Source organism: Chiloscyllium plagiosum, unplaced genomic scaffold (assembly GCF_037043375.1).
Source record: "Chiloscyllium plagiosum isolate Xiang-an unplaced genomic scaffold, Cpla_swu_hap1 HiC_scaffold_7, whole genome shotgun sequence".
Classification (NCBI taxonomy): domain Eukaryota; kingdom Metazoa; phylum Chordata; class Chondrichthyes; order Orectolobiformes; family Hemiscylliidae; genus Chiloscyllium; species Chiloscyllium plagiosum.
The window spans coordinates 10,693,966-10,719,504 of record NW_028270145.1 but is presented as its reverse complement, the minus strand read 5'-3'; the positions used below and the strand labels follow the sequence as shown (position 1 = coordinate 10,719,504).

Here is a 25,539-nt window from a genome sequence, read left to right as displayed (position 1 = left end):
CATTTTCTAACATAAATTTGAATTTCACAGTTAATAAAGATGTAAATTTCCAGGAACAAATGTTTTAGGGGTACAAGTTTTCAAAACTGATTCTGCACCCCAGTATTGAGGTTTTTGTTATAGGCATCAATTTTCAATAGGTGATGTTAGTTGAGTTGAGACTGGTTACCTTATAATGGCTATTTAAAAGTTACACTTTGCAAGAGTTTCATGGTCACTTAAGTTGATTTAATGTAATAACCTAACTTTAAATGCTTATTGCATACATTGCTAAAATAAAGTCATAAAGAAATCTAATCTAATCAAGAACATTTTTTGAAAAGAACCTTTTGAAAACAGATCCTATATAGCTTTGCTAAAATGCTGTTTTTCTCCCTCTGGGATTAAAAACGATTGTATCAGTTGAATAATAGAGATGCAGTAATGTCTAATCAATGATTGTTCTGTAGTTATTTTATCTCTTTTGCATATACCAATTTATGAACAAGATTTTGATAAAATGTACTCTGTGATGATCAGTTTTAAAGTTAAGTCCAATCAATCCAGGACCAGCTGGAAAATTTTCAGTAGCTTCAGGATTTATATTTAATACGCATTGTGTGACCTAAAGTTAGTTTTGAAATAACTATATCAAAATGCATCTTAGTATATTTCATTTTAATTTCAAAATTGCTTGCATGTGGAGTGATAATTTAACAAAAGCAATTAGTGTGAAAGTGGATGTGTTGTCTTTGCGTTTCCTTAAAGAGTACAGGGGCTGAGTGGTTATGTTACAGGGCTAACAATGCTATTAAAATCCTGAGGCTAAATGCCATGATGGTAAAAAGTAAAACTAAATTTAATTGGTTGCTGAACTAGCACCATGAAAAAAATGGACAATGAAAACTGCCAGGTTGTTATAAAAGCCAGTGGAACACTTGTGCCCTTCCGGAAGGGGCTTCTTTCTCTACTTAGTTTACATTGAACTCCAGTCCTGCACTGCATTATTGTCTGTCTCTTAATGTTTTCAACGGGCAGTAAGTACTGCTCCATCAACTAAAAACAAAATTTTGCTGCTTGATTTGGAGTCTTTGTGGAGGGGAGATGCTAAGTGAAAGACATTTTAAGGAGACTGTTTTTGAAAGCTGGTGAGCCAGTTATTTCTGAGAGCAGGTGGGAGTGTTGTGATGCTGAGGCTTGATGCAAATATCTCAGTTTCACAGAAGGTCTGCCTCGGAAATGATATCCTTGATTGGATGGCTGCGTGTTGCCAAGTTGACCATCTAAGTACATGATTTTTCTTGAAGACCACTGCATTTTGAGAAGTATTGCACAAGGACAGGGCAGTTGTAAATTGATTTTAAGGGATTGAATTCAGTGATCACCTGGAACTTGTGACTGAGTGTTGCCTTCACAACTGCTACCAGAATTTTAATAAACACCTTTTAATGTAGTAAAATATTACAAGATGTTTCTCAAAATAGAAAATTGCTGTTGAGCTTATGGAGACACCTTATGAAAGGTGCGGTTTTGGAGTGGATGAAAAATTTAAGGAGGGAATCTAGATCCTTGGCTGAAAGTGAGAGTTCAGGAAAAGAAACCAGAATCGAAAGGAGAGAGAGAGATGTGGGAGGATTGCAGGCATAGGGAAGGACAAAGTCATTGAGTGACTTGAACATTAGGTTGAGATTTCAGCATTGTTGGACTAGGATAATGAACATAAATGATGCATGAACAGAATTTGTGGTAGCTTAGTTTATCAAGGTGATTGGCTAGATGGGGAAACATGGTGATAATTGAGTCTGGAATACATATACATTTAGATGAAGATTTCCACAGTTTGAGCTGAGGCAGAATCGAATAACATGAAGATAGAAATGAGCACTTTAAAATACGGCTCCTGTTCCTATTGTGGAAGTTCAATCCTTGGACCGGTTCAAGACAGAAATTGATAGATTCCTCCAAATCGATCATATTGAAGATTGTGGAGATGGTGAGGGAAAATGATATTGAGCTGGATGATCAGCCATGGTCTAATTGAATGGTAGAGCAGACTTGATGAACTGAATTATCTACTCCTGTTCCTATATTCCTTCCAATGCATATGGTAAGGGTCTCTGTTTTTGAATATTTATTTGAAGGTAATTTCTGCTCGTCCAACATGGAATGTTAGACAAACAGAATGACAAATCCGAGACAATAGATAGTTTGAGAAATGGTAGTGGAAATATTGGTAAGGGATGGTTGGGATGTGAATTGGGAGAGGACTGAAGATAGATCATGGTGTATTCCAGAGGTAACAGTGCCATTTCAGGAGACGGTATAATTTGGTGAAAGCAGCTGGATAATGGAAAAGATAACTTCGGATCAGAGTAGTGTGGTAACTGTATCAAAGGCTGCAGACAGGTCAAGGAGGATGGAAAGAGATAAGAGTCATAGAGTCATATGCACAACAATTAGTCACAGGACGTAAGGTTAGACTTTGGGAGTCATTTCAGTGCTGTGGCCAGGATGAAAATCTAATTTGAGAGGTTTAATCAAAGACTGGAAGAAAAGATTTTACAAGCCTTTGTATCTCTACAAATTGACCAAGATAGATTTCTGCTTTACTTGATCCATGTTTATTCCATGAATGAAGGAAGGACTGTTATGAAAGAAATCAGTCCAACAAATTATTTTTATGTTTTGTTCCATCTCTAGAATATAGATGTTGAAGCAGAGAAATCAAAGTAACCAAATCTGAGAAATACTTATCTATAATTTGTCTCTTAGTGGTCAACTTTTACTATCACTTTTAAAAGATTCTGAAAACTTAACCTTTTACTGTTTTGAAAGACCAACAATGCCAACCAAGATGATACGTTTGATCTCTATTTCTTAGATTGGCTGAGTTACCAAGAGATGAACGATTGTTACTGCATGGGAGCTTCCTACAAGACCAGTTCATTTCAGGAACAATTGCCGCATGGATGGCTTTTTATTTGCTTGCAAACATTATTACTCTGTTGAGGTTTCTTTTGTGGATGATAAAACATAGAGTGATGATATTGGGCAATAGAATATGGAGACCAACTTGATCCCAATTTATGACTAATAGGTTGATAATGATAGCTTGAAACAACAGAAGACAAGCAGATATGCTTTCATTACAGCATCTGGATACAATAAATTTTGTAATGAGTGTGTTGGGAAATTGCAATGTTTGTGAAAACTGTTTGAATATTTTGTATGCTTTTTACTAAGCCCCAGCTAAAGTAATATATTTGTAAATTATAAATACTTAATTTGATTATGTCTCAGTGAATTTGTGAAGTTGCAAACCATGTTGATTGCTTATGCTCTTGTTATCTTTTTGTTACAGATTATTGAGACTGAAAATATGATGGATCGAATTGTGACTGGCTTAGCTGAGTCTAGTATCAAGGTGCGGTTAGCTGCTGTAAGGTATGGATTCCTGAGCTTTCCTGTCTGAAATACAATTTGATCATTCTAAAGTAAAAGTAGCGATTCATGTTGCGTTGGCTCAACAGACACTGAATATTTAATTGTCTCAATAAATACTGTCATAGCACTTTCCAAGGAAAATAAAGTACAGAATGAAAGATAGCAACTGGCTAGGTTATGATTATCCATGACATTGAAGTTTATGTACTTATTTTGAAGAGTTATTCTTAAACTACTACTAATAAAATTTTACTGCAATATAATGCATATGCGTTGTCAATTTCAAATGATTAGTTGCATGACAGATAAAAAGTAAATTCTAGTTTTGAGAAAGAATGACCACATTAAAGAGCTAATTAAAATAAAAGTTGATCTGACCCTTTTGTGGCTAAGCTTTCAACTTTTCAACTGCCTGGAGGGCAACTTTTAGCATTCATGGTTGAAATGTAATTTTTTTCCAGAAATTTAAATTCAGCAAATCTATTGATCTGGGAATAATAGAATAATTTACTAATTCAAAGATGCATTTTAATGAGTATAACTAGTTAGGCAAATTCCAATTTGATATTGATTTTTGTGCAATGTGCAATCATGTAAACTTGTATGTTAACTTGATTTTGTCCACAAGATTGTTTTGAGTTATAGTCTTGGACATCATCTCTGAAAGTGTGAGGTCATGCGCTTTGGTGGGAAGAATTAAAAGTCAGTATTTAACTGGAGAGAAATTCCAAAAAGTGCAGCACAGAGGGATCTGGGAGTTCTAGTACATGAAACACAAAAATTTAGCACGTGGGTACATCAGAGTAAATAAGAAGGCAAATGGAACTTTGGTCTTTGTTTTTGAACTCCAACTCCCTAACAATAGAGTCTTTTTACAACTGTACAGACTGTGGAGGCCACACCTGGAGTACTGTATATAGTTTTGGTCACTAAATTTTTGTGGCTATTCAGAAGAGATTCACAACCTGATCCCTGGGCTGAAGAGTTTCATTTAACAAGAACACTAGACAGGTTTTTATTCATTAGAGTTTAGAAGAATGAAAGATGAAAATTGCAAGATTCTGAGGGGACTTGAGAGGATCGATGTGGAAAAGAGATTTCCATGAGTGAAGGAATCTCAAACTAGGGGATAAAGTTACAGAATAAGGGGACACTCGTTTAAAAGGGAGATGCAAAGGAATTTCTTCTCCCAGAGGACAATGAGTATCTTGAATTCTCTATCCCAGAGAGTTGTGGAGGCTTGGTTGCTGAAAATATTTAAAGGGAAGATTTTTGAAATATTAGGGCATTGATAACTATGCTGTACAACACAAGTGTAGTTGACGCTTGGGGCAGATCAACCATGATGTTGTTGAATGACAGTAGGCTTGAGGGGCTGGAGCTCTTTTATTCTTTTGATATATGTCAGATTTACTAGAGAACCCTTAGTTAAGAGATTGATCTGAGGTGGTAGAGACTCGTCCCAGGCATAGAAGACTGATTTATGAGAAAAGACAAAAATAATTCAGCTGTTCAACCTGAGATTGAGGCAATTGGGAGGCGACCTCTCTAGTTATGCCAGTATAGTAGGTGTGTAGAAATAGTAAATTCTCAAGTTACATTTTGATAGTGGCATAAGGAGACAAATAATTAATGAAAGAAAGATTTTATATTGATGCTGGTTTATTTAAGAAAACGCTTAATACTGTAATAGGGATTTTGTCTGTAGGTTAACTGAAAAACCTCTCATTTTTCTTGTGATCTGTTCAAAACGCAGTTGGATGGCTTGATTTTTGGCACTAATCCTTTAGAATTTAGGTTTGTTCAATATATTGTAACGGTTGCATGACACTGATCTTTTGCTATAAATTCTGTGTCTTATAATCCTGCTCCATAGCTACCTGATGAAGGAGCAATGCTCCGAAAGCTAGTGCTTCCAAATAAACCTGTTGGGCTATAAACTGGTGTTGTGTGATTTTTAACTTTTGAATTTAACTTTGAGTAGACAATCTTAATCTGGAATGCAGGTTCAAATTTGACATTGATATGGCCATTCAAGCCATCATCTCTGTTAACCCTGCTGATTCTCTTTAGTCCCATCTAGCTGTCTTTTCTTCACTTTTCTCTTGAGGCATACATCAAGTGTATCAGTTGATTTTGTCATAGTACAATGAGGAAAAATCATTCCTAGATTTGCCTTCAACTGGAGTCCTAATAATGTGCTATTTTGTTGTAGATTTCCAATAAATATGTCTTCATTATCTGCCTAATGTGTTTCAAATAATCATTAAGACTCAACTATTGAGTAACAACCCAATGTCTACTGACTTTTTTTTTAATCTTCCAGGTATTTTACTGGTGAATAGTTGTTGGGTTTTCTTTCATGGCCAGTCTGTATAATTGAAGTAATACTTCTGTTTGTATTCTATATTGCTTGTGATAAAGTCTGTATCTTTTTTTTTTGATTGCTATTTTCAATTGAACGCAAACTTTGAATGATTTGTGTACCCGCGCCCCTAAAACATTGCATAAGTCCTCCAGTATTTTCCAATTATTTAAGCATATCTGACAGTCTTAGTTCTCAGTGTGCTACCTCACTTTTCGTTAAGTTGCATCTGCACTTTCCATTTAGGTTCTTTTGTAATTTTGTACTATCGTCTTCACAATTTAGTGTTTGCTATCTTTGCGTACCTACAGTCTATCTCAAAATCTAATATGAAAAGTTGAGAAATAATATGGATCTTTGGGAGTATTAACAATCATATTGCTATACTGTCTACTTTCATCTTCCAACCAGTTTTCCATTCAGTTCCACATGCCTCAATTTTAGCTCGTGATCGGAATCTTAAACCAATCAATATATCACTTTTTTAATGATATATTTTTATTAAGAAAAAATAGATTTTTAAATATTACAACAAATACAAAACAATGCAATTCAAAACAGTACAAAAATAGCAATATATCACTTAATTGTCTCTGCGCCCCTACTGTGACAAGGACCTCTAATAAGTTGACTGACATGCTCCACCTTTTCCAAAATCATTTTTTGAAGAGAACTTTTACTCCACTTAATTGTATTCTTAAAATCTTCCTATTACTGACATTGGTCTCATTCATCTGTAATTACTTGGTTTTTCATCTTTTTAAATGTTACTTTCAGCTCGATCTTATTGTCCCAAAATTCATTGAGCCTTATCGGTTTATAATGAATGCCCCCAGTTTATTTGCCTCCTACATTTAGTAGGTGTAGATGCTATTAAGGTCTAAAGATTTCACGTGATTTCATCAACTTATCTCTTCACAGTTTGTATGTTTTAAATTAATTTGAATTCTTCCCTACAATAATCTTTAGTTTTCTGTAAACACTCATGTATTATATCTCCCACCTACAAAGTAAAGTTTTAAAATAACTGTGCAGTTCTTCTGCTAAGCTTTTATCCTTTGCTCATGTTCTGAGTATATTGTCAGATTTTTTTGACGCAGTTCTTAGATTAGCATTACCTGATTTATTCCTTCAGGTATTGTTGGAGTTAGGCTTAATTTATCTGCTAATGATCACTAATGTTTGATCGCTGTTTAATCTTGCATGGTTAAGGGATAATCAAACATTCCATTCCCATTCATTTAATTCTGTTTCTTTTTAAAGACTAGTAACTGTTCTGATTGCCATTTGTAGGTGTTTGCATAGCCTGTCTAGATCAGTACAACAACTCCGGACAAGCTTTCAGGATCATACAGTGTGGAAACCACTAATGAAGGTAGGTAATGGCACTTATTTTAAGGAACTTCAATTATATTGTAATTCCAGAATAATTTTAAAATATTTTGTCTCAATAGAGCTCCTGCTGTTAGGAAATTAATTTTGTTGGTATCACTAATTTGAGAGTTGTAAAGTGTAATAGAAAATAAATCAGTTATGTATGTGATACTATTCCATAGATTACTTAGTGTGGAAACAGGCCCTTCGGCCCAACAAGTCCACACCGACCCGCCGAAGCGCAACCCACCCAGACCCATTCCCCTACATTTACCCCTGGACCTAACACTATGGGCAATTTAGCATGGCCAATTCACCTAACCTGCACATTTTTGAACTGTGGGAGGAAACCGGAGCACCCGGAGGAAACCCACGCAGACACGGGAAGAATGTGCAAACAGTCAGTCGCCTGAGGCGGGAATTGAACCCAGGTCTCTGGCGCTGTGAGGCAGCAGTGCTAACCACTGTGCCACTTTGCCCGTAACCAGAAAGGTCACTGGTGCACTGGGTAAGTCACATACCAAGTGCACTACTAACAACTGATTGTACTTGGTATACAGGCTAAAATATAATTTATATAAACCTGAGCAAAAATGTTTTTTTCATTAACTTATAATCGTGGATACGGTGTATGTCGTATCTGAAGATATAATGGTCATATGTTACTTTTTTCCTAAAAGGACATGCTTCAGAGTGAAAGCCAGCAAGTTTAACATGGCAGGTTGAAATGTCTCTGCTGCTGCTTAATTTTCTAGAATGTATTTCTGCATCACATATTTATGCAGTTCCCTTTGAAGACTAGTATACAATCTGCATTTACCATTCAATCAGCAATGCATTCCAAGTCAATTCTTGAGTAAGAAAAAGAAACCTTCATTCCATTTCTGATTTTTATGCCAATCAGTTCATATCTATATGCTGTGCTTATCAGTCATTGGACCATTGAAATATTTCCCTATTTCCCGATATAAAGCCTTCAAAATTTTGCTGAAGGAGAACAACCCCTGCTACTGTAGTCTATCTACATTATATCTTTGGATTCATTTTAGTAAACGTCTTCAAAACTTCATGTTCGTATAGTGTGGTTTCCAAAATTAGGCTCATTACACCATGTTTAGCAGAATGTATTTATACTTTGTATTTCTATTATGAAGAATTTTATAATTCTATTAATTGTTTTGAGAACTTACACTGCCATCTTCAAAGATTTGTTCAGTAATATTCCTGAGTATCTCTCTTCTTGCACCTCTTTAAAAAATTATATCATTTAGCATATTTGTCTCTTCGTGCTTCCTACCCAAATGTATTACCTTGCACTGAATGGTGTTAAATTTCATCTGTCATGTTTTCATTTATTCCACCAGTCAATCTCCATTTTCTTCAAGGCCATGGCAATCTAAGTCATTGTCTTTTACACTTCCTTGTTCCATGACATCTGCAAATCTTTAAATTGTGCTCCACCAATGCCCAAGTCATTCACAGAGATCAAAGATGACAGTGGGCCTCGAACTGACCCTTCTACCATGTACCTCTCCCATTATACCATATGAATCATATACCTCTCTGAAAAACAGCTATTTGGCACAACTATCTTACTATCCTTTCATCAATTTTGTACGTAAGACAGTACTGCCCCTTTTATCCCATAGATTTAATTTTTCTCTATTAATCCTAATACTTTATGAAGCATCTATTTTAAAATCATAGAGATAGCTGCGTTACACTTATCCATTCTTTGTTATCTCATCCAATACCTTAAAATTAGTCAAGCAAGGCATGTCAATGGCACTGCCATTTTCATTTGGATGATTGTTAGTGTTTGTCATCATTGATGTTAAACAGACTTGTAGTTGCCAAGTTTACCCTTTTCCCTTCATTGAAAATAATTGAAATCATGTTTTGAAAAATACGAAATTTTATATTCTCCAGCCCTTTGGTGCTACTTGTGAATCTAAGGGTCATTGTGGCCAATGACATTACAATTTCTATCCTTAATTCCATGAGGAACCTTGGACGCACTCCATCTAAGTAGGTGACTTCTCCACTTCTAATCTTATGAGTCTGTCTTATATCTGTTCTTATACACTCCAGTCTCCCAGCAGTACCCTTGTTTACCACCATTTTAGGAAAGTCCTCTTCATTGATTGATTGACAGTGAAGCAAGTGTTCATTTAGTTTCTCAGCCATGTTTTCTGCTACCATCAATAGGTCTCCATTTGGTAGCACCTTGTATTATTCTAACTTCATCAACACAGTTCAATTTGTGTCATTATATCATAAAAGAAGATATTCAATCCACAAATCAGCCCAACCACTTCTCTCATTCTGTTTACTTTAAGATGCTTGTCGAATTCTTTGTATTTTTTCTTGTTAGCAACCAGGCTATTAAATATCACCGCTTTAAAAGCGACACTATAGTGACCGATATTTTAAGTAATGGAGGGGAAACTGCCAGCATTTATCATCATTAGTCATCTGAAACTGACAGTAACTTCTGGAGACTGCATGTGCTCAATTAAATGTGGAAATCCAGAAAGTTGTTTTCATTGATTCAATGCTTCTCCACTGGGTGGTCAGATGAGTTTCTGCAAATGGTACTAAATTAGAAATCATTGACTATTGAGAACTTCCCTTTTTTTTAAGCTTTTTTGGGTTGAAATCACAAAACGTGTAAGTCTTATTAATGAATTGTAGTTGGATTTTTAATCATCATGTAAGTCAAAGTACTGCTGAAGAACCTCTCTGTTTCAATATTTGTATAATGTCAACATTTTCCATATTGATTATTAAATATCATGATTTTATTTTCAGCATTCTGCAAGTCCCAGTCAATTATTTTACTTTGTAAAATGGATGAACATTGGAAGATAATCAGTGAATTTTATTCTATGGTTGCTGTCTGTGAGAATACCTCAGAGGCTGCGTAGCATGCTTGATTACATCATTATTGCTGGATGTTTGCAGATTGTTTTGATACTAGATTCAACTTCACAATGAGGAAGGTGAAATCCACAAAAATCACCAGACCTTAATGCACAGCTTCTTTGAGTAATGCTTTTTTGCTGTTGACTCCAAAATCCCAGCCATTAATAATTTAACTGACTTAAGAATGGAAATCTGTCAGCAACTGTGAGCAATTTCTACATTGTTACTGCTGCAGACTAATATCCATGACTCAGCAGGATACTATCACTGCTGTTGTACCTTTTAAAAATGTCAGCTCAGCAAAACTTTACAGTTTTCTGAACTGCTAATATTTCATTGTTAAATTGTGAAACTAGCTCAATTCATAAATCAAGCTGTTAGTAATGGTGCTCTTTGGTATTATGACTGTACTTTGCTTGTAGCCTGACCTTGTCAACTTTTTGATAAGCTTTAACGAACAAAAAAATTCCAATTTTAAAGCTAGTTTCTCAAAATAGTGTCTACTAAATTAGCAAACTTTTCTCATTCATTTCAAACACTGAACAACTTGAATTAGTGAACAATACTGGGAATATAAACATGGATGCAGTTAGGAAATGTTTCATATATTTTGCAATGACACATAAATTGGACTTGGGGACCCATTGCAATAGTAATGCAATTTTACTGGTGTAACTTTCATTGTTAGTGAGTTTTGAGAAGATTTGTTGCCCAGGTTGAAGTTCTGGATGTAGGTTTGCTCACTGAACTGGAAGGTTCATTTTCAGACGTTTTGTCACCATACTAGGAAACCTCATCAGTGAGGCTCACCCTCTACAAATTGGCAAAGCATTTCACCATCATGCTATTAATCTTGTTGCAAAAAAAAAAAAATCCTTGGTAGAAGATACCTTCTTGTTGAATGAGGTAGGGCAAAGTTGCTGACTTCATGATTGCAGCTGAACATTCTTACTAGCCAAGGAAGAAGGTGCTGCTGAGGTCACAGCGAAAGGGCACAAATATTGAGTTGTTGCATGGCCTTGAAATTGAAACCTGGGAAAGTTGGCTATAACTAAAATTGATACGTCAACGGGACCAAATGGGCATATCCAAGGATCCAAGTGAAGTAAGGTAGAAATTGCAGATGTTCTAGCCATAATCATCCAGACCTCCTCACACATTAGGTTTGTGCCAGAGGACTGGCGAATTTGACTTGTAATGCCCTTTTCCAAAAAAGGCTTCAGGGTAAGCTCAACAACGGTAGGCTAGTCAATGTAATCTGTGGAATATCTTTATAAACAAGCCATTTTCAAATATTATGACACATCTTCAGGAAGTGGAACTTTTGAACAAGATCTTTTGAATTAGATCTTCTGGCTCAGGAAAAAGAAATGTAAATGGTAGACTTGGACAAATATGGATTAATAAGGAATGCAAGAATAGTTTTGTGAGAGACAAATTGTGTCTAAGAAACTTGACTGAGTTTTGTGCATTAACAAAGAGATTGATGAGTGTCAAAAGGCTGATGTATATTTGGTCTTGCATGTTAAAAGTGATTGTGGGAGCTGGATACAGAGTTGTGGTAAATGATTAATTATCAGACTCCAGAAAGCTTTATAATTAGTTCTCTGGGGTTCAGGGCACAGTTTTAAAAAATTTGCATGTGACATGAAACCTGGAATTATTGTGAGGAAGGCAGTTGGAATTTGAGAGGGCAGGTTGCTGGACATGTTGCAGAAGACATTTAATGCAGCAAAGTGCTTCACAACCAATTAAATGTTTTTGAAGTATAGTATATAACATATTGCAGCCAACGTTTTGTTTGATAAAACATGTTGAAATAAACAAAGCATTTGAAGAAATTTTCCTTTATATCTTTATCTTCCAGTTGTTACAAAATGCTCCTGATGAGGTTCTTGTGGTAGCGTCATCAACACTGTGCAATCTTCTGCTTGAATTCTCTCCAAGCAAAGAGGTATGTATTATCAAGTGAATGGACATATAGTTACTATTGCTATTCATATTAATTATTAATTGCGTCTGAATGATAACTGGTGACTGCTAAAGTAATTCATTTGATGTATTATTCAGGTCATATATCTTGAAAACATAAGATTTAAAATCATATTCTCTTAAAATGCCTGAGTGAATTTTATTTAAGTCAAAGATGATCAGTAGGCCATAGTTGTTAGTGAGTTGGCCTGAAATGGTGAGTGTCAATGTAATGCATACTTTTTGTCAGAATACACTTTTTTTAATATATACCTTATCAAAATCAGACCTTTTGGGAGGAATTAGCAAAATTCCTTCTTAATAAACTGTAATTAATTTTCTATGTTACAGCCTATCTTGGAGTCAGGAGCTGTAGAGCTGTTGTGCAACTTGACTCAGAGTGAAAATCCAGCCCTCCGAGTTAATGGGATATGGGCTTTAATGGTAAGAGTATTTCATAAAATGACTAATCACACTGGTGCACTTCTAATTATTTAATTCTTACAATCTAATGTTATTTAAAAAATGGTTCAATAACTTCTTAAATGCCTGCCACTCTTTAGTTGTTGAGATATCTGGATGAATTTTGGTCTGCGACTTGTTTGTACTTCTGTAATATAATTGTTGCAAAGTTGTAAAACAACAGTCAATTCAGAAACAGTTTCTGCACTAGAAGAGAGAATTATTTGAGAATTTATATAGGAGATTGCAAGTTTTTTCTTCATACAAAATTATTTTCCAATGAACAATATTAAGATTATTTGGTGATATCATAGAAAATTGCCCTTCTCTGTGATATCTCTTCAGAACAGGGTCAGTATTTAACAGCCTAGTGTATACATGTCACCAAAAAACAATTGTGTGACTTCTAAGTTAAAATGTTTAAAGCTTTCTATTCATACCGGTCTACTGAATTCGCCTTGCTGGCATTCTTTTCCATTACTTCCCTAGAGGGGGGCAACCTATTACATTTAAAAATGTAAGGTATATGGGACACTTGCTGAAGGCAAGTGTCCCATATACCTTCTTAACTGCCTTATTAACCCTATTATGCTGCTTTCAGGGATCTGTGGACATGCGCTTCAAGATCCCTTCAATCCTCTGAGTTTCCTAGTATCCTGCTATTCCTTGACTACTCCTTTGTCTTGTTTCTTCTTCCAAAGTGCATCGCCTCTCACTTAAGAGTCTTAGAGGTATACAGCATGGAAACGGACCCTTCTGTCCAACTTGTCCATGCCGACCAAATATCCTAAATAAATCCAGTCCGATTTGGCCCATATCCCTCTAAACCCTTCCTACTCAGACCAGGCCAGTTGCTTTTTAAATGTTATAATTGTACCAACCTCCACCACTTCTCCTGGCAGCTCATTCCACATTCTCACCAATCTGCATAAAAAAGTTTCCCGTTAAGCCCCTTTTAAATCTTTTCCCTTCTCACCATAAACCTAAACCTTCTAGTTTTGGACTCCCCTAACCCGGGGCAAAGACTACTTACCCTATCCATGTCCCTCATAATTTTTAAACCACTATCAGGTCACCTTTCAGCCTCCAACGCTCCAAGGAAAATAGCCCCAGTATATGGGGCCTCTCCTTATAGCCCAAACTCTCTAACCCAGGTAACAGACTTGTAAATCTTATCGGGTTAAATTCCACTTTGAGAAAGTGAGGACTGCAGGTGCGAGAGATCAGAATTGAGAGCCAGGGTATATGGGACACTTGTCTTACATTTGGCACTTGGCATACATTATTTGATCTGATTCGATTTATTATTGTCACATGTACCAAGATACAGTGAAAAGTATTGTTTTGCATGCTAACCAGACAAATCATATCTTGTATAAGTACATTAGGGTAACAGAACAACATCCAGAATATGGCGTTACAGCTACAAAGTAGGTGCAGAGAAAGATCATCTCTAATGTTTAAATAATAATTTAAACATTTTTTATATGTCATATTTTGCATAAAAAATTTACTGGCACCACTTAGTCACTATGTTGAATACCCTTCTTACTGAATATTGCAAAGGTTGTGAAATGAAATTCATGTTAAACATAATATAATTTAACTTCTGGCAATCTGCCATCTGATATGAGTTGACCAGTAGTTTTTTTAAAAAGAATATTTTTTAACTTGAGTTTTGAAACTTGTGAAAGCATCTTTTTGTCTATACCTCATGTAGGATTCCTTGTTTTTTTTTTGCCCTTGCATATTGCCTGCACATTTCTCATCCCTGAAGAAGGGCTTATGCCCGAAATATCGATTCCCCTGCTCCTCGGATGCCGCCTGGCCTGCTGTGTTTTTCCAGCATCACACTTTTCAACTCTGGTCTCCAGCATCTGCAGTCCTCACTTTCTCCCATTTCTCTTAGGCATAGTTTTCAAATACTATAGATACTTCAAAGGGAAGTCTTGAAGTTTAAGAAACATATCGCGTAAAATATATGGTAAATGAATTTTCAGAAGTAGATGGCAAAAAATTGCAGTTTAAAGCATGCGATTTATTCATTTTAGAATATGGCTTTTCAAGCTGATCAGAAGATAAAAACAGATATTTTGCGAGGTCTGAGTACAGAACAACTCTTCAGATTGCTCTCTGATTCAGATGTGAATGTACTAATGAAGACTCTGGGACTCCTCAGGAATCTCCTTTCTACTAGACCTGTAGGTATTTGTAATTTGAGTATCAAAACTTTACTATTCTAACAATTCTGTCTCCAGTTCTGAGTACTGTGATATCCATCTGCTAAAATGGCCTTTACCTTTAAGTCTGTGATCAAATGTGTAAATATGAATAAAGTACTGAAATCAATCAGAAATTAAGCATACAAGATTATACATTTCAAGCTCATGGTCAATGTCAATTTAAAGATTTAAACTTTGTTATATATGTGTGTAACATTTCACAACATTTACAAATTGCCCTTTCCAAATACCACCTAGCTTGGTTTTCAATTTTATAGAGAGCTTACATGAAGTACAACAATAAATGGAACCTTTATGGTTGTTAGATGAGACCGTAAGATATTATCTTGTATATATTTGCAGACAGCCATATGTATATCAGCGTGGATAAAAAGTATACATAACTATTAATAGTATTTCCAGGAGAGGTTTTTTGGTTCTGGAGAGTTTTCGACTTGTGTGTGTGAAATGTTATTTTTGCCATTGCTTGACGTATAAAATTGTTCTGCTCTGCTCTTTTGAATTTCACAACTAACCATTTCTCACTTGACTTGATTAATGAGAAGCAAATTTTATTTCAGCATTCTTCTTCTCTCTTCTCATTTGAGATTCCTTCTACCATGATTCAGCTGAGAGGGCAGGCATGCAATTTAATACCCAGACTTTCACCAATTGTGTTCTGAAATTCCTTCAGCTTAGAAAGAACTGCCAAGGAACATTTAATTCAACTGGTAGGAAGCATTAATTCTTGCAACCCCTGCTCATCACCGAGAGTGCAGCCAAAATTGACAGGCCCTCTTAAAGGGGAGCACATTGACAGCTTTGAAATGCACACTGTATGTGATTGGGATTCCAGTATTGTGTATAAAATAGTATAGCGACAATAGTTGACAAGGTATCTATGCAAAATCTGATTTCAGAATATTAAAATGCTGAATATTTATATTTGTTGGCCTTGTCTTGGGATAATGACATTTGTATTATTCAGAGATTATAATATTCTCAGAAGTAATGTTAGTGAGACATCATAATTCAGAACTTCATAGTAAAATCTTAGAAATTGTATCAGAAGTTAGCTTGCGTCCCATCTATCCTAATCTGATATTAACATTTCAACTGGAACTTCTTTCTTTAATTCCAAGTCTTTCCCATATATTTTTCCTGTGGATGATAGCATACAAGTGGGCACAACATTGCTTCACGAGGTGTTTTAGAATGTCTTTGAAGCCTTGTCTTTGTTCTTCCTTGAATTCAGAGCAGGACCTGTCAAGCAGGCTGTTTTTTGGCCATCCAGGCCCTGCATCTAATCAAAGCTGATTTTGTAGGAGTCCTGTCTGAATGCTTGTGGAGCTTCCATCTAGAAGGACAAATGCAGCAGATACATAGTAACACACCCACCTGCACATTCGCCTCCAAGCCACTCACCGGCCTGACTTAGAAGTATATTGCCGTTCCTTGAATATTGTTGAGTCAAAGTCCTGGAAATCCCTCCCTAATTGCATTGTAGGATCAGCTACAGCACATGGACTGCAGCAGTTCAAGAAGGCAGTTTAACATCACCTTCTCAAGGGCAGCTAGGAATGGGCAATAAATGCTAACCCGGCTGGTGAAGCCCACATCCTATAATGAACAAAAGAAACTTTGTTTTGTCATTCTTCATTTTTTTCCATTGAATTCACCAACATCTGCAATTAAAAATCAAGTCCAGATTCAGTTTTATTTACAAGAGAAAAAATTTTTGGAAGGAGTAATTTTTGGTTTAGGTTATCTTTTTGCATTTACAGCAGCATCTATAAACTTTTGCAAGTTTACTTTTGTCTCCTGTGCAGACCCATTCATTTGTATTGCATTTATATGGAGTTGTTGTATAAACCAATTCAACATTGAAAAAAAGTATGCTCAGTTTAATTTTCAGAACGTAATGGAGCTCTGTTTTATTGTTAGCACATAGACCAGATAATGAACACACATGGAAAACAGATAATGCAAGCAGTGACCCTCATTCTTGAAGGGGAGCATAATATTGAAGTTAAAGAACAGGTAAGCTTAATTTTTCTTGGAAATATTTGTAAAACATCTTTCTTTTAATAAGAATTCTTACAATGTGGAATTCAGACCATCGAGTTCACACTGACACTCTGAAGAGCATTCCATCCAATCCCTGCATTCCCATGGCTCATCTACCTAGCCTCCACGTCCATGGACACTATGGGCAATTTGGCATGGTCATTCCACCTAACCTGCCCATCTTTGCAATGTGAGAAGAAACAGGACCACCTGGAGGAAACCCATGCAGATACGGGGAGAATGTACAAACTCCATTCGTTCGAGAGTGGAATCGAACCCATGTCCCTGATACTGTGAGGCATTAGGGCTGCCCCCAAAAGTGAAATACTTTTGGAGAAGTGAGGTCTGTTCTAGACTATGGCTCTGCAGTTAATTAGGAGTCAGTGGAAGGATGCTGAATGCTACCTTCACTGACAGTTAATAATATTTTACCAAGAATCTGCTCAGTTCAGGTTAACTTTGGACTAATGGAGGTCTTTAACGTCTATACTAGAAACAGTAGAAGTGTTGCATCTCAAAATTAGTTTCATATTTGTATTTAAATTACTTATTGCAATCTATAACTCCATTCTAAGTCACTATTTATTCTCCAGCTTCCCTTTGTCAACATTTATTTATCTTGGGTGCCTCCCTGTTGCTGATTCAGAGGAAAAATTAAAAACAGTTGTTGAAATATGGACCTTAAAATTAATGTCTGGCTATTTGGTATGGAAATGAAATCTAAATCCAGTAACAAATCTGGCATTCCTTTGTTCCTCAGTAGTAGGTGGCAACAGTTGATGGTGTAGCTTGGGCAAAACATACTGCCTACACGGAGCTCTATTCTAAAAGCAAATACAGAGGAACCTCAATTATCCAAACGAGGTGGGCAGGCACTATTTCATTCGGATAATTGATTATTTGGTTAATTGATTTCCTCTGGAGCTCGGAGTTTTCTGTGAGGTCTGTTCCCCGTTCAAGAGAAGAGGCAGCAACACCTGTGATGTATGGTCACAGATTATATAATTTATGTGTTGATACTACACAGTCAAAACTAGAGGAAGACAGAAGAGGCTGTTTAATGTTAGAGTTAACTTCTTACAGTACTTCAAAACCTAGTGTTTTGTCTGTTACTTTTCATTTGAATGATTAATCTGTTGTTTTATTGCACGGGTCTCAGAATGACTCTGTACCTTTAAGACAGCTAGATGACATCATGATGTGATGCTTTTGTACAAATTGTGCTCTTAGTCAATTAAAAGTCAGGCATTGGCGTCTGTGAGGTGAGAGGCTGTGGAGGGGAGAACTCGAGAGGAGATGAGGTATTTAATAGTCTTGGAAACTACAGCCTGATGTTCAGTGGTGGGGTCATGGAAAAGGGAGCCAAAAGAAGAAAGTGCCTGAGAGTTGAGCCTCAGTCTGTGCCAGACAGGGGTCAACATGCCAGATGACAGCAGCCACCATCCTTATAAGCAGATTTGATAACAGAGTCATATGGACCTGAGAGGATGGAATGCAGCAAGTTCAGACAGAGAAGGTAATTATTTCAAAAATGGTATTGGAGATATGTTGAAAATGTGAGGGTAAAGATTTGCCTTTCAGAAATAAACAAGTGGAATTTGAGATGTATCTGAATTTACAATGTTCCCGCTCCTATAGCGCACCAGCAGAAATTGCAGGCTTGATAGTCCTTGCTTTTACACAAAATGTATAACAACATTTGCAAAACACAAGAACAAACTGACCAACGTGCAGAGTTCTGAAATTTATCACATGCATTCATGGTGGTGCTGAGCACACTAATTCAAACTAGATTTTGGTGCAACAATTATATTCCAATTTGGCTACAAAGAATTGTTATTGACTGAAAAGTTACGTCAGGTTACTGGTAGCATCTCTAGCCATATTTGAAAGAGGATGATGAAAAACATCAAAGACAAGTTGATAAAATAGATGTTGCAACACGATTGACATTCTTGACATTCTCCTTCACGTAAGTTCATTTCCTGCAGACAAAAATAAATCTATTTGGAAACTTTAGAAGGAAACTGCTGTCATGGGCTGCAGTGCAGCCAAAAAGCAGTTGCAGAAGTATTCCATTTTTTTGGAAATTGATTTGCAGGCAAACTTTATCATAGGTATCTCACTGCCAAGGAATGTTGAAGCCAGCACTGCTCTAAAACTTTAAACCAATGGTTCCTTCAACAGCGTTGCATGGGACATGTACAAAGTAGGGGCTAGATCAGAGTGGTGCTGGAAAAGCACAGCAGGTCAGGCAGCAACCGAGGAGCAGGAAAATCGACGTTTCGGGCAAAAGCCCCTCATCAGGAATGAAGGGCTTTTGCCCGAAACGTCGATTTTCCTGCTCCTTGGATGCTGCCTGACCTGCTGTGCTTTTCCAGCACCACTCTGATCTAGACTCTAGTTTCCAGCATCTGCAGTCCTCGTTTTTACCTAGCATATACAAAGTAGCTACCTGTGTTACTTCTGTATCCAAACAGATGCACTGTTTGACTGGGTCAACTATTACAACCAGAGTAGCACTGTGACAGAGCTGCCTGCTTTCACTGATTTGTTAGATTCCCTAAGATGGAAGAAATTCTTTTTTTATATCCCTATCCAATTACAGTTTTGTTACTTAGACTAATTAATTGAATGTCCACTACTTTATCGTATGGCTGGTCATTGATGATAAAGTTTAATTTAATGATTTCCGTGAACATTTCCCAGGCCTCACTACTATTCTTTCATCCTGTCTGAAGATGCCACTTTATTTGAAGGCGCAAACAAATAGCAAAGGTGGATAATTTGAGGTTAAACCTGCCCTGTTCAGATATGGATATAGGCTTCCTTCATATCACCACATATTAAAAAGGTAAAGTCATCATAGTCCTACTGTACTATTGGGCTGCTGTCTCATTAGAGGGAAAGATGACTGGTGGTGGGTCACCACATGACAGGTAAGGGGAAATGTTGAAAAGAAGAATATTTCATGGTAACCTCAGCCGGTGCATGAATTGAGCCCATGCTGTTGGCATCACTCTTCATTACAAACGAGCCATTGAGCCAACTGACCTAACACATTGTAGTTCGAGCACCCATTGGGAGTGATGAGGTGTCAATATGAATGTTATCTACTGGACCCCTTCTGTAATTTAAGTTGTAATTCAAATCTGGTGTTACAGTGTGAAGCAAAGACCACAAAACTGGAGTTACACTGCAAATTAGAATTTGCTTCTCGGAAAAAAAACTGTCCATTTGTCTTTACACCTCTCCCTCAACATTTTTAAAGATTAACAATGCAGATTTCAGTATTCACCAAAGATATTGTTAGTAAGTTGAAGAAATGTCATGAGTTTAATCGCTAACAGAAATAAAAGTATTATTTGATAAGACTAAATTGTATCTCCGTTATCTGTCATTGCTGGAAATATAGAAATAAACAGAAAATGTTGTAAACATTGGGCAAGTCAGGTAGCATTCATAAAGAAAAGAAGAAAATTGATGTTTCAGAATTGAGTTTTCATGGTTCCGTTTCCTCCTTTTATAAATTCTGTTTGATTTGACTGACTGGAGGGCACTTTATTATTTTTGTTCTCTGTGTTACCTTCCTAACATTCTCCCCTTAACCAGCGCCACCACAAAAACAGACCAAGAGCAAAACTTTGATCATTTATTTGGATGTTGTGATGGAGGTACTAATAGTGTGCAGAAGATTTTTTTTATGTTTTTCCTTTGTGTTCAGTCTTTTGGGAACAGTGAATCTTTCACTGTCTCATCTAAATAGCCAGTATTCATTTGTGACGAGAGTGTGGTGCTGGAAAAGCACAGCAAGTCAGGCAGCATTCGAGGAGCAGGAGAATAAACGTTTCAGGCAAAAGCCCTTCATCAGGAATGAGGCTTGTGAGCCGAGGAGGTAGGAGCTACCTCAAGCCTCATTCCTGATGAAGGGCTCTTGCCCAAAACATCGATTCTCCTGTTCCTCTGATGCTGCCTGACCTGTGCTTTTCTCTTGACTCTGATCCCCAGCGTCTGTAGTCATCACTTTCTCCTCATCTTCATTTGTGAGCCTTGTAAGTGAATTCCAGCAGGCAGTTCAGCAGTGATTGACATCACTGTGGAGCCAGTCTGGACTTGTCTGTCCTTCTCTCATATGAACCTGCAGAGAATGTTAAACAGGGAATAAGGCCATTTTCTCTGCCATCATACCATTCCCACATGTGCTTGAATTGAAAACAGACTATAGTTTCAAGCATGGTGGTTCCTGCTCTGTATTACTCAGTATGATAATGGGAACTGGATTTACCCACTAAGCGTAGACCGCTACTGTGCTACCCACAATGTTGTTCCAGGTGGTGCTAAACATTTGTGTGAAGAACACCCTGATATCAACTTAAATTTATCTTTAACCATTCTAAAAGATAAAAACTGTATGATAGGTGTAGTCATTAGTCACTTCCCTGGCACTGCTTTTTTTTCATTTTCTTATACTGTCTCATACAGAAAGCATACTGTTAGCCCATTCACACAGCCTGGCTTGATTTCCTGTTCAGGACATCGCCCTGCATTATAGGGATGATATTGGGAGATCTCTACAAATTGCTTTATTCTGGATGATGGGTTACACCACAATGATTTCATATAATTTTGAACAAGGCAATTTGGTGCAATCACTTTCACTTGTCCATAGCCAGTGGTTTGTGAGTTTGATGCTACCACATGCAGAAATACGAGGTTGAATGCAAAATAACTTTCTTCAGTGTCCACCAGATGGTGCTAATTTACTTCTATATGTTTTATGGCAAAACAGCATTATACATTCAGCCATCAAATGTGTTTGGCTCCATTTTTATAAATGACTTAGAGTTTTGCTATAAGTAATTGATACAGTAATCAGGTTCTGAACAGTTTACAGGCTAAAGTATCAGCCATAATGATCAGATGGCGTAACAAACCCCTTGCTATCACAGCATATTTGGCATGGCTATATAACAGCAATTTTGGGTGTCAGCAAGAGCAGACCAAATAGAAGAGGAAAAATTGAAATATTAACAAGTTGCACTTATAAAGCATGTTTACTTTAGTAAAGTATCCCAAGGTGTTCCATTATCAAATAAAATTCAGTGCCCAGCTGCAGATGTTGTGATGTTAGACCGCATGACCAAAGCTTTAACCAGAGTTTTTAAGAGCATTTTAAAGGAGGAGCAATGAGAATTTCAGAGTTTAAGCACTTTGTCACCAAAGATGGAATGATTATAATTGGGGATCCTAAAGTGGCCAGAATTAGATACGGTTAGATTATTGTGGTTCTGTTTGCCGAGCTGGAAGTTTTTGTTGCAAACGTTTCGTCCCCTGGCTAGGCAACATCATCAGTGCTTGGGAGCCTCCTGCAAAGCGCTTCTTTGATGTTTCCTCCGGTGTTTATAGTGAACACCTATAAACACCGGAGGAAACATCAAAGAAGCGCTTCGCAGGAGGCTCCCAAGCACTGATGATGTTGCCTAGCCAGGGGACGAAACGTTTGCAACAAAAACCTCCAGCTCGGCGAACAGAACCACAACAACGAGCACCCGAGCTACAAATCTTCGCACAAACTTTGAACGGTTAGATTAGGTAAGCTTGGAAGTTTTTAGGCCAGGGCAGGATTACTAAGATAAGAAAAGCAAGGCAGTTCTTCACTAGGAAGTATTGGATGTCAGTATGCACAGACACGATGGGTGAGTCATACTTGGTATGAGCTTAGTCACAGGAAGCAGAGCATTGGATTGTGTCAGATTTACAAAGGTAACAATGTAGAAAGAATGCAACAAAATGGTCAGGCATAAAGGTAATTAGAGCATGAATAAAAGTTTTGGTAACATAAATAGAGGTGGAAATAGGTGGTCTTCGTGATGCTCTGGATATATAGCTGGAAGCTCATCTCAGTCAAATATGACACCATGATAGCGAACAGTCTTGTTTAGCCTCAGACAGTTGCCATGGAGGGGATTGTCACTGTTGGCTAGACAGCAGAGTGGGGCTAAAGACAACGATTTCTGTCTTCCCTATTTTAGTTGTTCATCCAGTATTGGCTGTTGAGCAAATGATTTGATAATTTTGTGAGAGTGGAGGTTGAATGGTTGTGGTGAGGCAGAGCTTTGTGTTAGTCGTGTATCTGCAGAACCTGACAAATCTTCAGGTGATGTTGCCCAAGGGCATCAGAGTAAGAAATAGGAGGGCACACCAACGATAGGTCCTTTGAAGATGCAAAAGGTAACTGTGTGTGACGGGGAAGAGAAAAGCAATGCAGGTTATGGATAAGAATATAAATGGTGGAGAGTAAGTCCATCTAATTGAGTGTTGATGATAAAGCATTGGAAGAGACAGATGTGTGAGAGGCTGCAAACAAATTGAGAAAGGTGTGGAGGGATCCTTGTCACAGCCATGGGTTATGACTTGTCACTTTGAGAGCTGCCTTGTTACTGTGATGGGGCTGAAATTCTGATTAGAAGACTAAAACATAGAGGTCAAGGAAAGATGGACACACTTGAGAGTAAATAACATGTTCAAGAACTTTGGAGGGGAAAAGGAAAGTTGAAGACTCACTGTAGGGCAAGCAGGCTGAGGATGGCAGATTTGCAGAAGAGTGGATTAGTACCTGAAGAATTGGTAATATTAGCTAACATGGAAGCCAGGAAGGGAAATTGAATGATCAGTTTTGTGGAAGTAGAGTTGAGTGAGCAAGAGATAGACGTCATGGACAGTGAGCTCAGGACCATGAGCAAAGATGGGGAAAAGAACTCGGGAGAAGAGCAATATAAATATTAGAACACGTCCCTTACAGGTAGTTAGGTCCATTGTGCTCATGCGAGAAAGTGACAAGGCAGTTGACTGAATGCTTTTAATTTTAGTAACAAAGAAGTTCATGAACTCCTCACCTATTGATGGATTTGAGAAGGAGAAATGGGTGTGGGATTCAAGAAAACAGGTTACAGGAGACAAAAAAAAAGGCCAGAGGTTATCTTTACATTCCAGGATGATGGTAGAATAATCAATTATAAAAAAACAAGATCAAGCCTGATAATACTTCATGAGATCGAGCCAGCTGTAGTGGTGAATGGCTAGAGCAGTTGTCTGCTGGATCCCTTATGTTTCAGGAACTGGAGCTAAGAGCTGTGCTGGGGTAATAGTCAGCATGAAAAAGATTTCTGGTTTTAGTGGGAACTTGCCATAAAAAGTGGGATGAAGGATATGTTTGAGCAAATAGATAATTGCAGAGATGTGATGAATGGAGGGCCAGTTGGGATTTGGAAATTGTAGTTCTAAGTTAATTGAGTGTTTATTTTCCCCATGGGTGCATGCAGATGGAAGGAATTTTAGAAAGCAGTTGGGTAGAGTTGGAGAGCAATACTAGAAAGTAATCAAAAATGTCCGTTTCTCAGCAATTGTGGTTTGTTGCTCGCGAGTTTTAAACTGCCAGTCAGACAATTGTTCATGTAATTAAATTATATTTATGGGTAACAGTTATATCGAGCCTGTCACATTAAAGGGTCTCAATGATGCACACAGTGAAATAGTTATGCTAGTATAACAAGCTATCCTTTTATAGTTATCACTGCCTCCCATGTTTGACTTCAGCCATGCAATGGATGGAAGAAATTAGACTTGAGGGACCAAATACTCCAGTGCTCGAAATTTAATGTGTACGTAAAAACAACCTACTCCTATATAGTTATTACAACTGCCTTTGTATTGCTGCAAGATTATTCTCAATTGGCAATGATGAAGAATCTTTGTTGGAACCTGGGACCTCAACTTCAGTCTGTGTTGAAATTTGCAGTCGAGAGCATGGTGCTGGAAAAGCACAGCAGGTCAGGCAGCATTCGAGGAGCAGGAAAATCGACGTTCCTGATGAAGGGCTTATGCCTGAAACATCGATTCTCCTGCTCCGCGGATCCTGCCTGACCTGCTGTGCTTTTCCAGCACCACACTCTTTACTCCGATCTACAGCATCTGTGATCCTCACTTTCTACTACTGTGTTGTAATTCGCAGTCAGGCAGTTTGAATAGGTACTGTAAAATTCATATTGCTTCTTTTGACAAGGAGCCTTAGGGCAAATGGATCAAATTATCCATTTATACATGCTGTAAATAATTGATGGTTATCTAAATTGTATAATCGATGTAATTATATTGTCTTTGTAATTTCCTATTCTAATACTTTAAACACTTTTATCTAGGATATCAAAGTAATTCCAGCTTTATTGCAGTATCTATTAAGTAGATGTTTGAACTATATTTTATACATGTCGTCAGCAAAAAAGTTATTTGTAGTAGCTTACTAGGTTAATATTCAGAACTTCAGTTGAGGCATTGAGTGTAAGCTGGCCAATGAATTTATATCATTGTAAACAGATATGAAAGGTCAGTGTGCTTTTGTTTTTGACCCTTTATAATTTTATGGTAAATATTATTGTCTCATAAAGGTAAAATAATGTTGATGGCGTGGATATTCCGAGGAGTAGCAGTCTTAGTCAGATGGCCACTCAGCTCCTTTTTTTTTTGCATTAAGACTGACCTCAGCATCTCTTGCTGGCCATTCTAATCCCTTCTCCTTCTGAAATGCAGAGTACTTGAAATTCAACAGTTCCCTCATAGTGTAGGTGAGTCCAAGAATTGCCAGTAATTTTGGGCGGCACGGTGGCACAGTGGTTAACACTGCTGCCTCACAGCGCCAGAGACCTGGGTTCAATTCCCGCCTTGGGCAACTGT

The 25,539-nt window shown here is 37.3% G+C and overlaps 1 protein-coding gene across 7 annotated transcripts in view; it reads left to right on the top strand.

Annotated features, from left to right (window-relative positions):
• The window catches only part of armc8 (armadillo repeat containing 8), a 102,041-nt gene that overhangs the window by 61,466 nt on the left and 15,036 nt on the right, over positions 1-25,539 (top strand). For all 7 annotated transcript variants that reach the window (XR_015757583.1, XM_087988697.1, XM_087988699.1 and 4 more), the window contains 6 exons: positions 3,341-3,423; positions 7,082-7,163; positions 11,955-12,041; positions 12,410-12,502; positions 14,572-14,721; positions 16,687-16,782. Coding sequence is in view for 6 of the 7 variants with exons in the window: in XM_087988697.1 (XP_087844823.1) it covers positions 3,341-3,423; positions 7,082-7,163; positions 11,955-12,041; positions 12,410-12,502; positions 14,572-14,721; positions 16,687-16,782 (591 nt within the window). In the remaining variant the exon portion in view is untranslated. The remainder of the gene's footprint in view (positions 1-3,340; positions 3,424-7,081; positions 7,164-11,954; positions 12,042-12,409; positions 12,503-14,571; positions 14,722-16,686; positions 16,783-25,539) is intronic.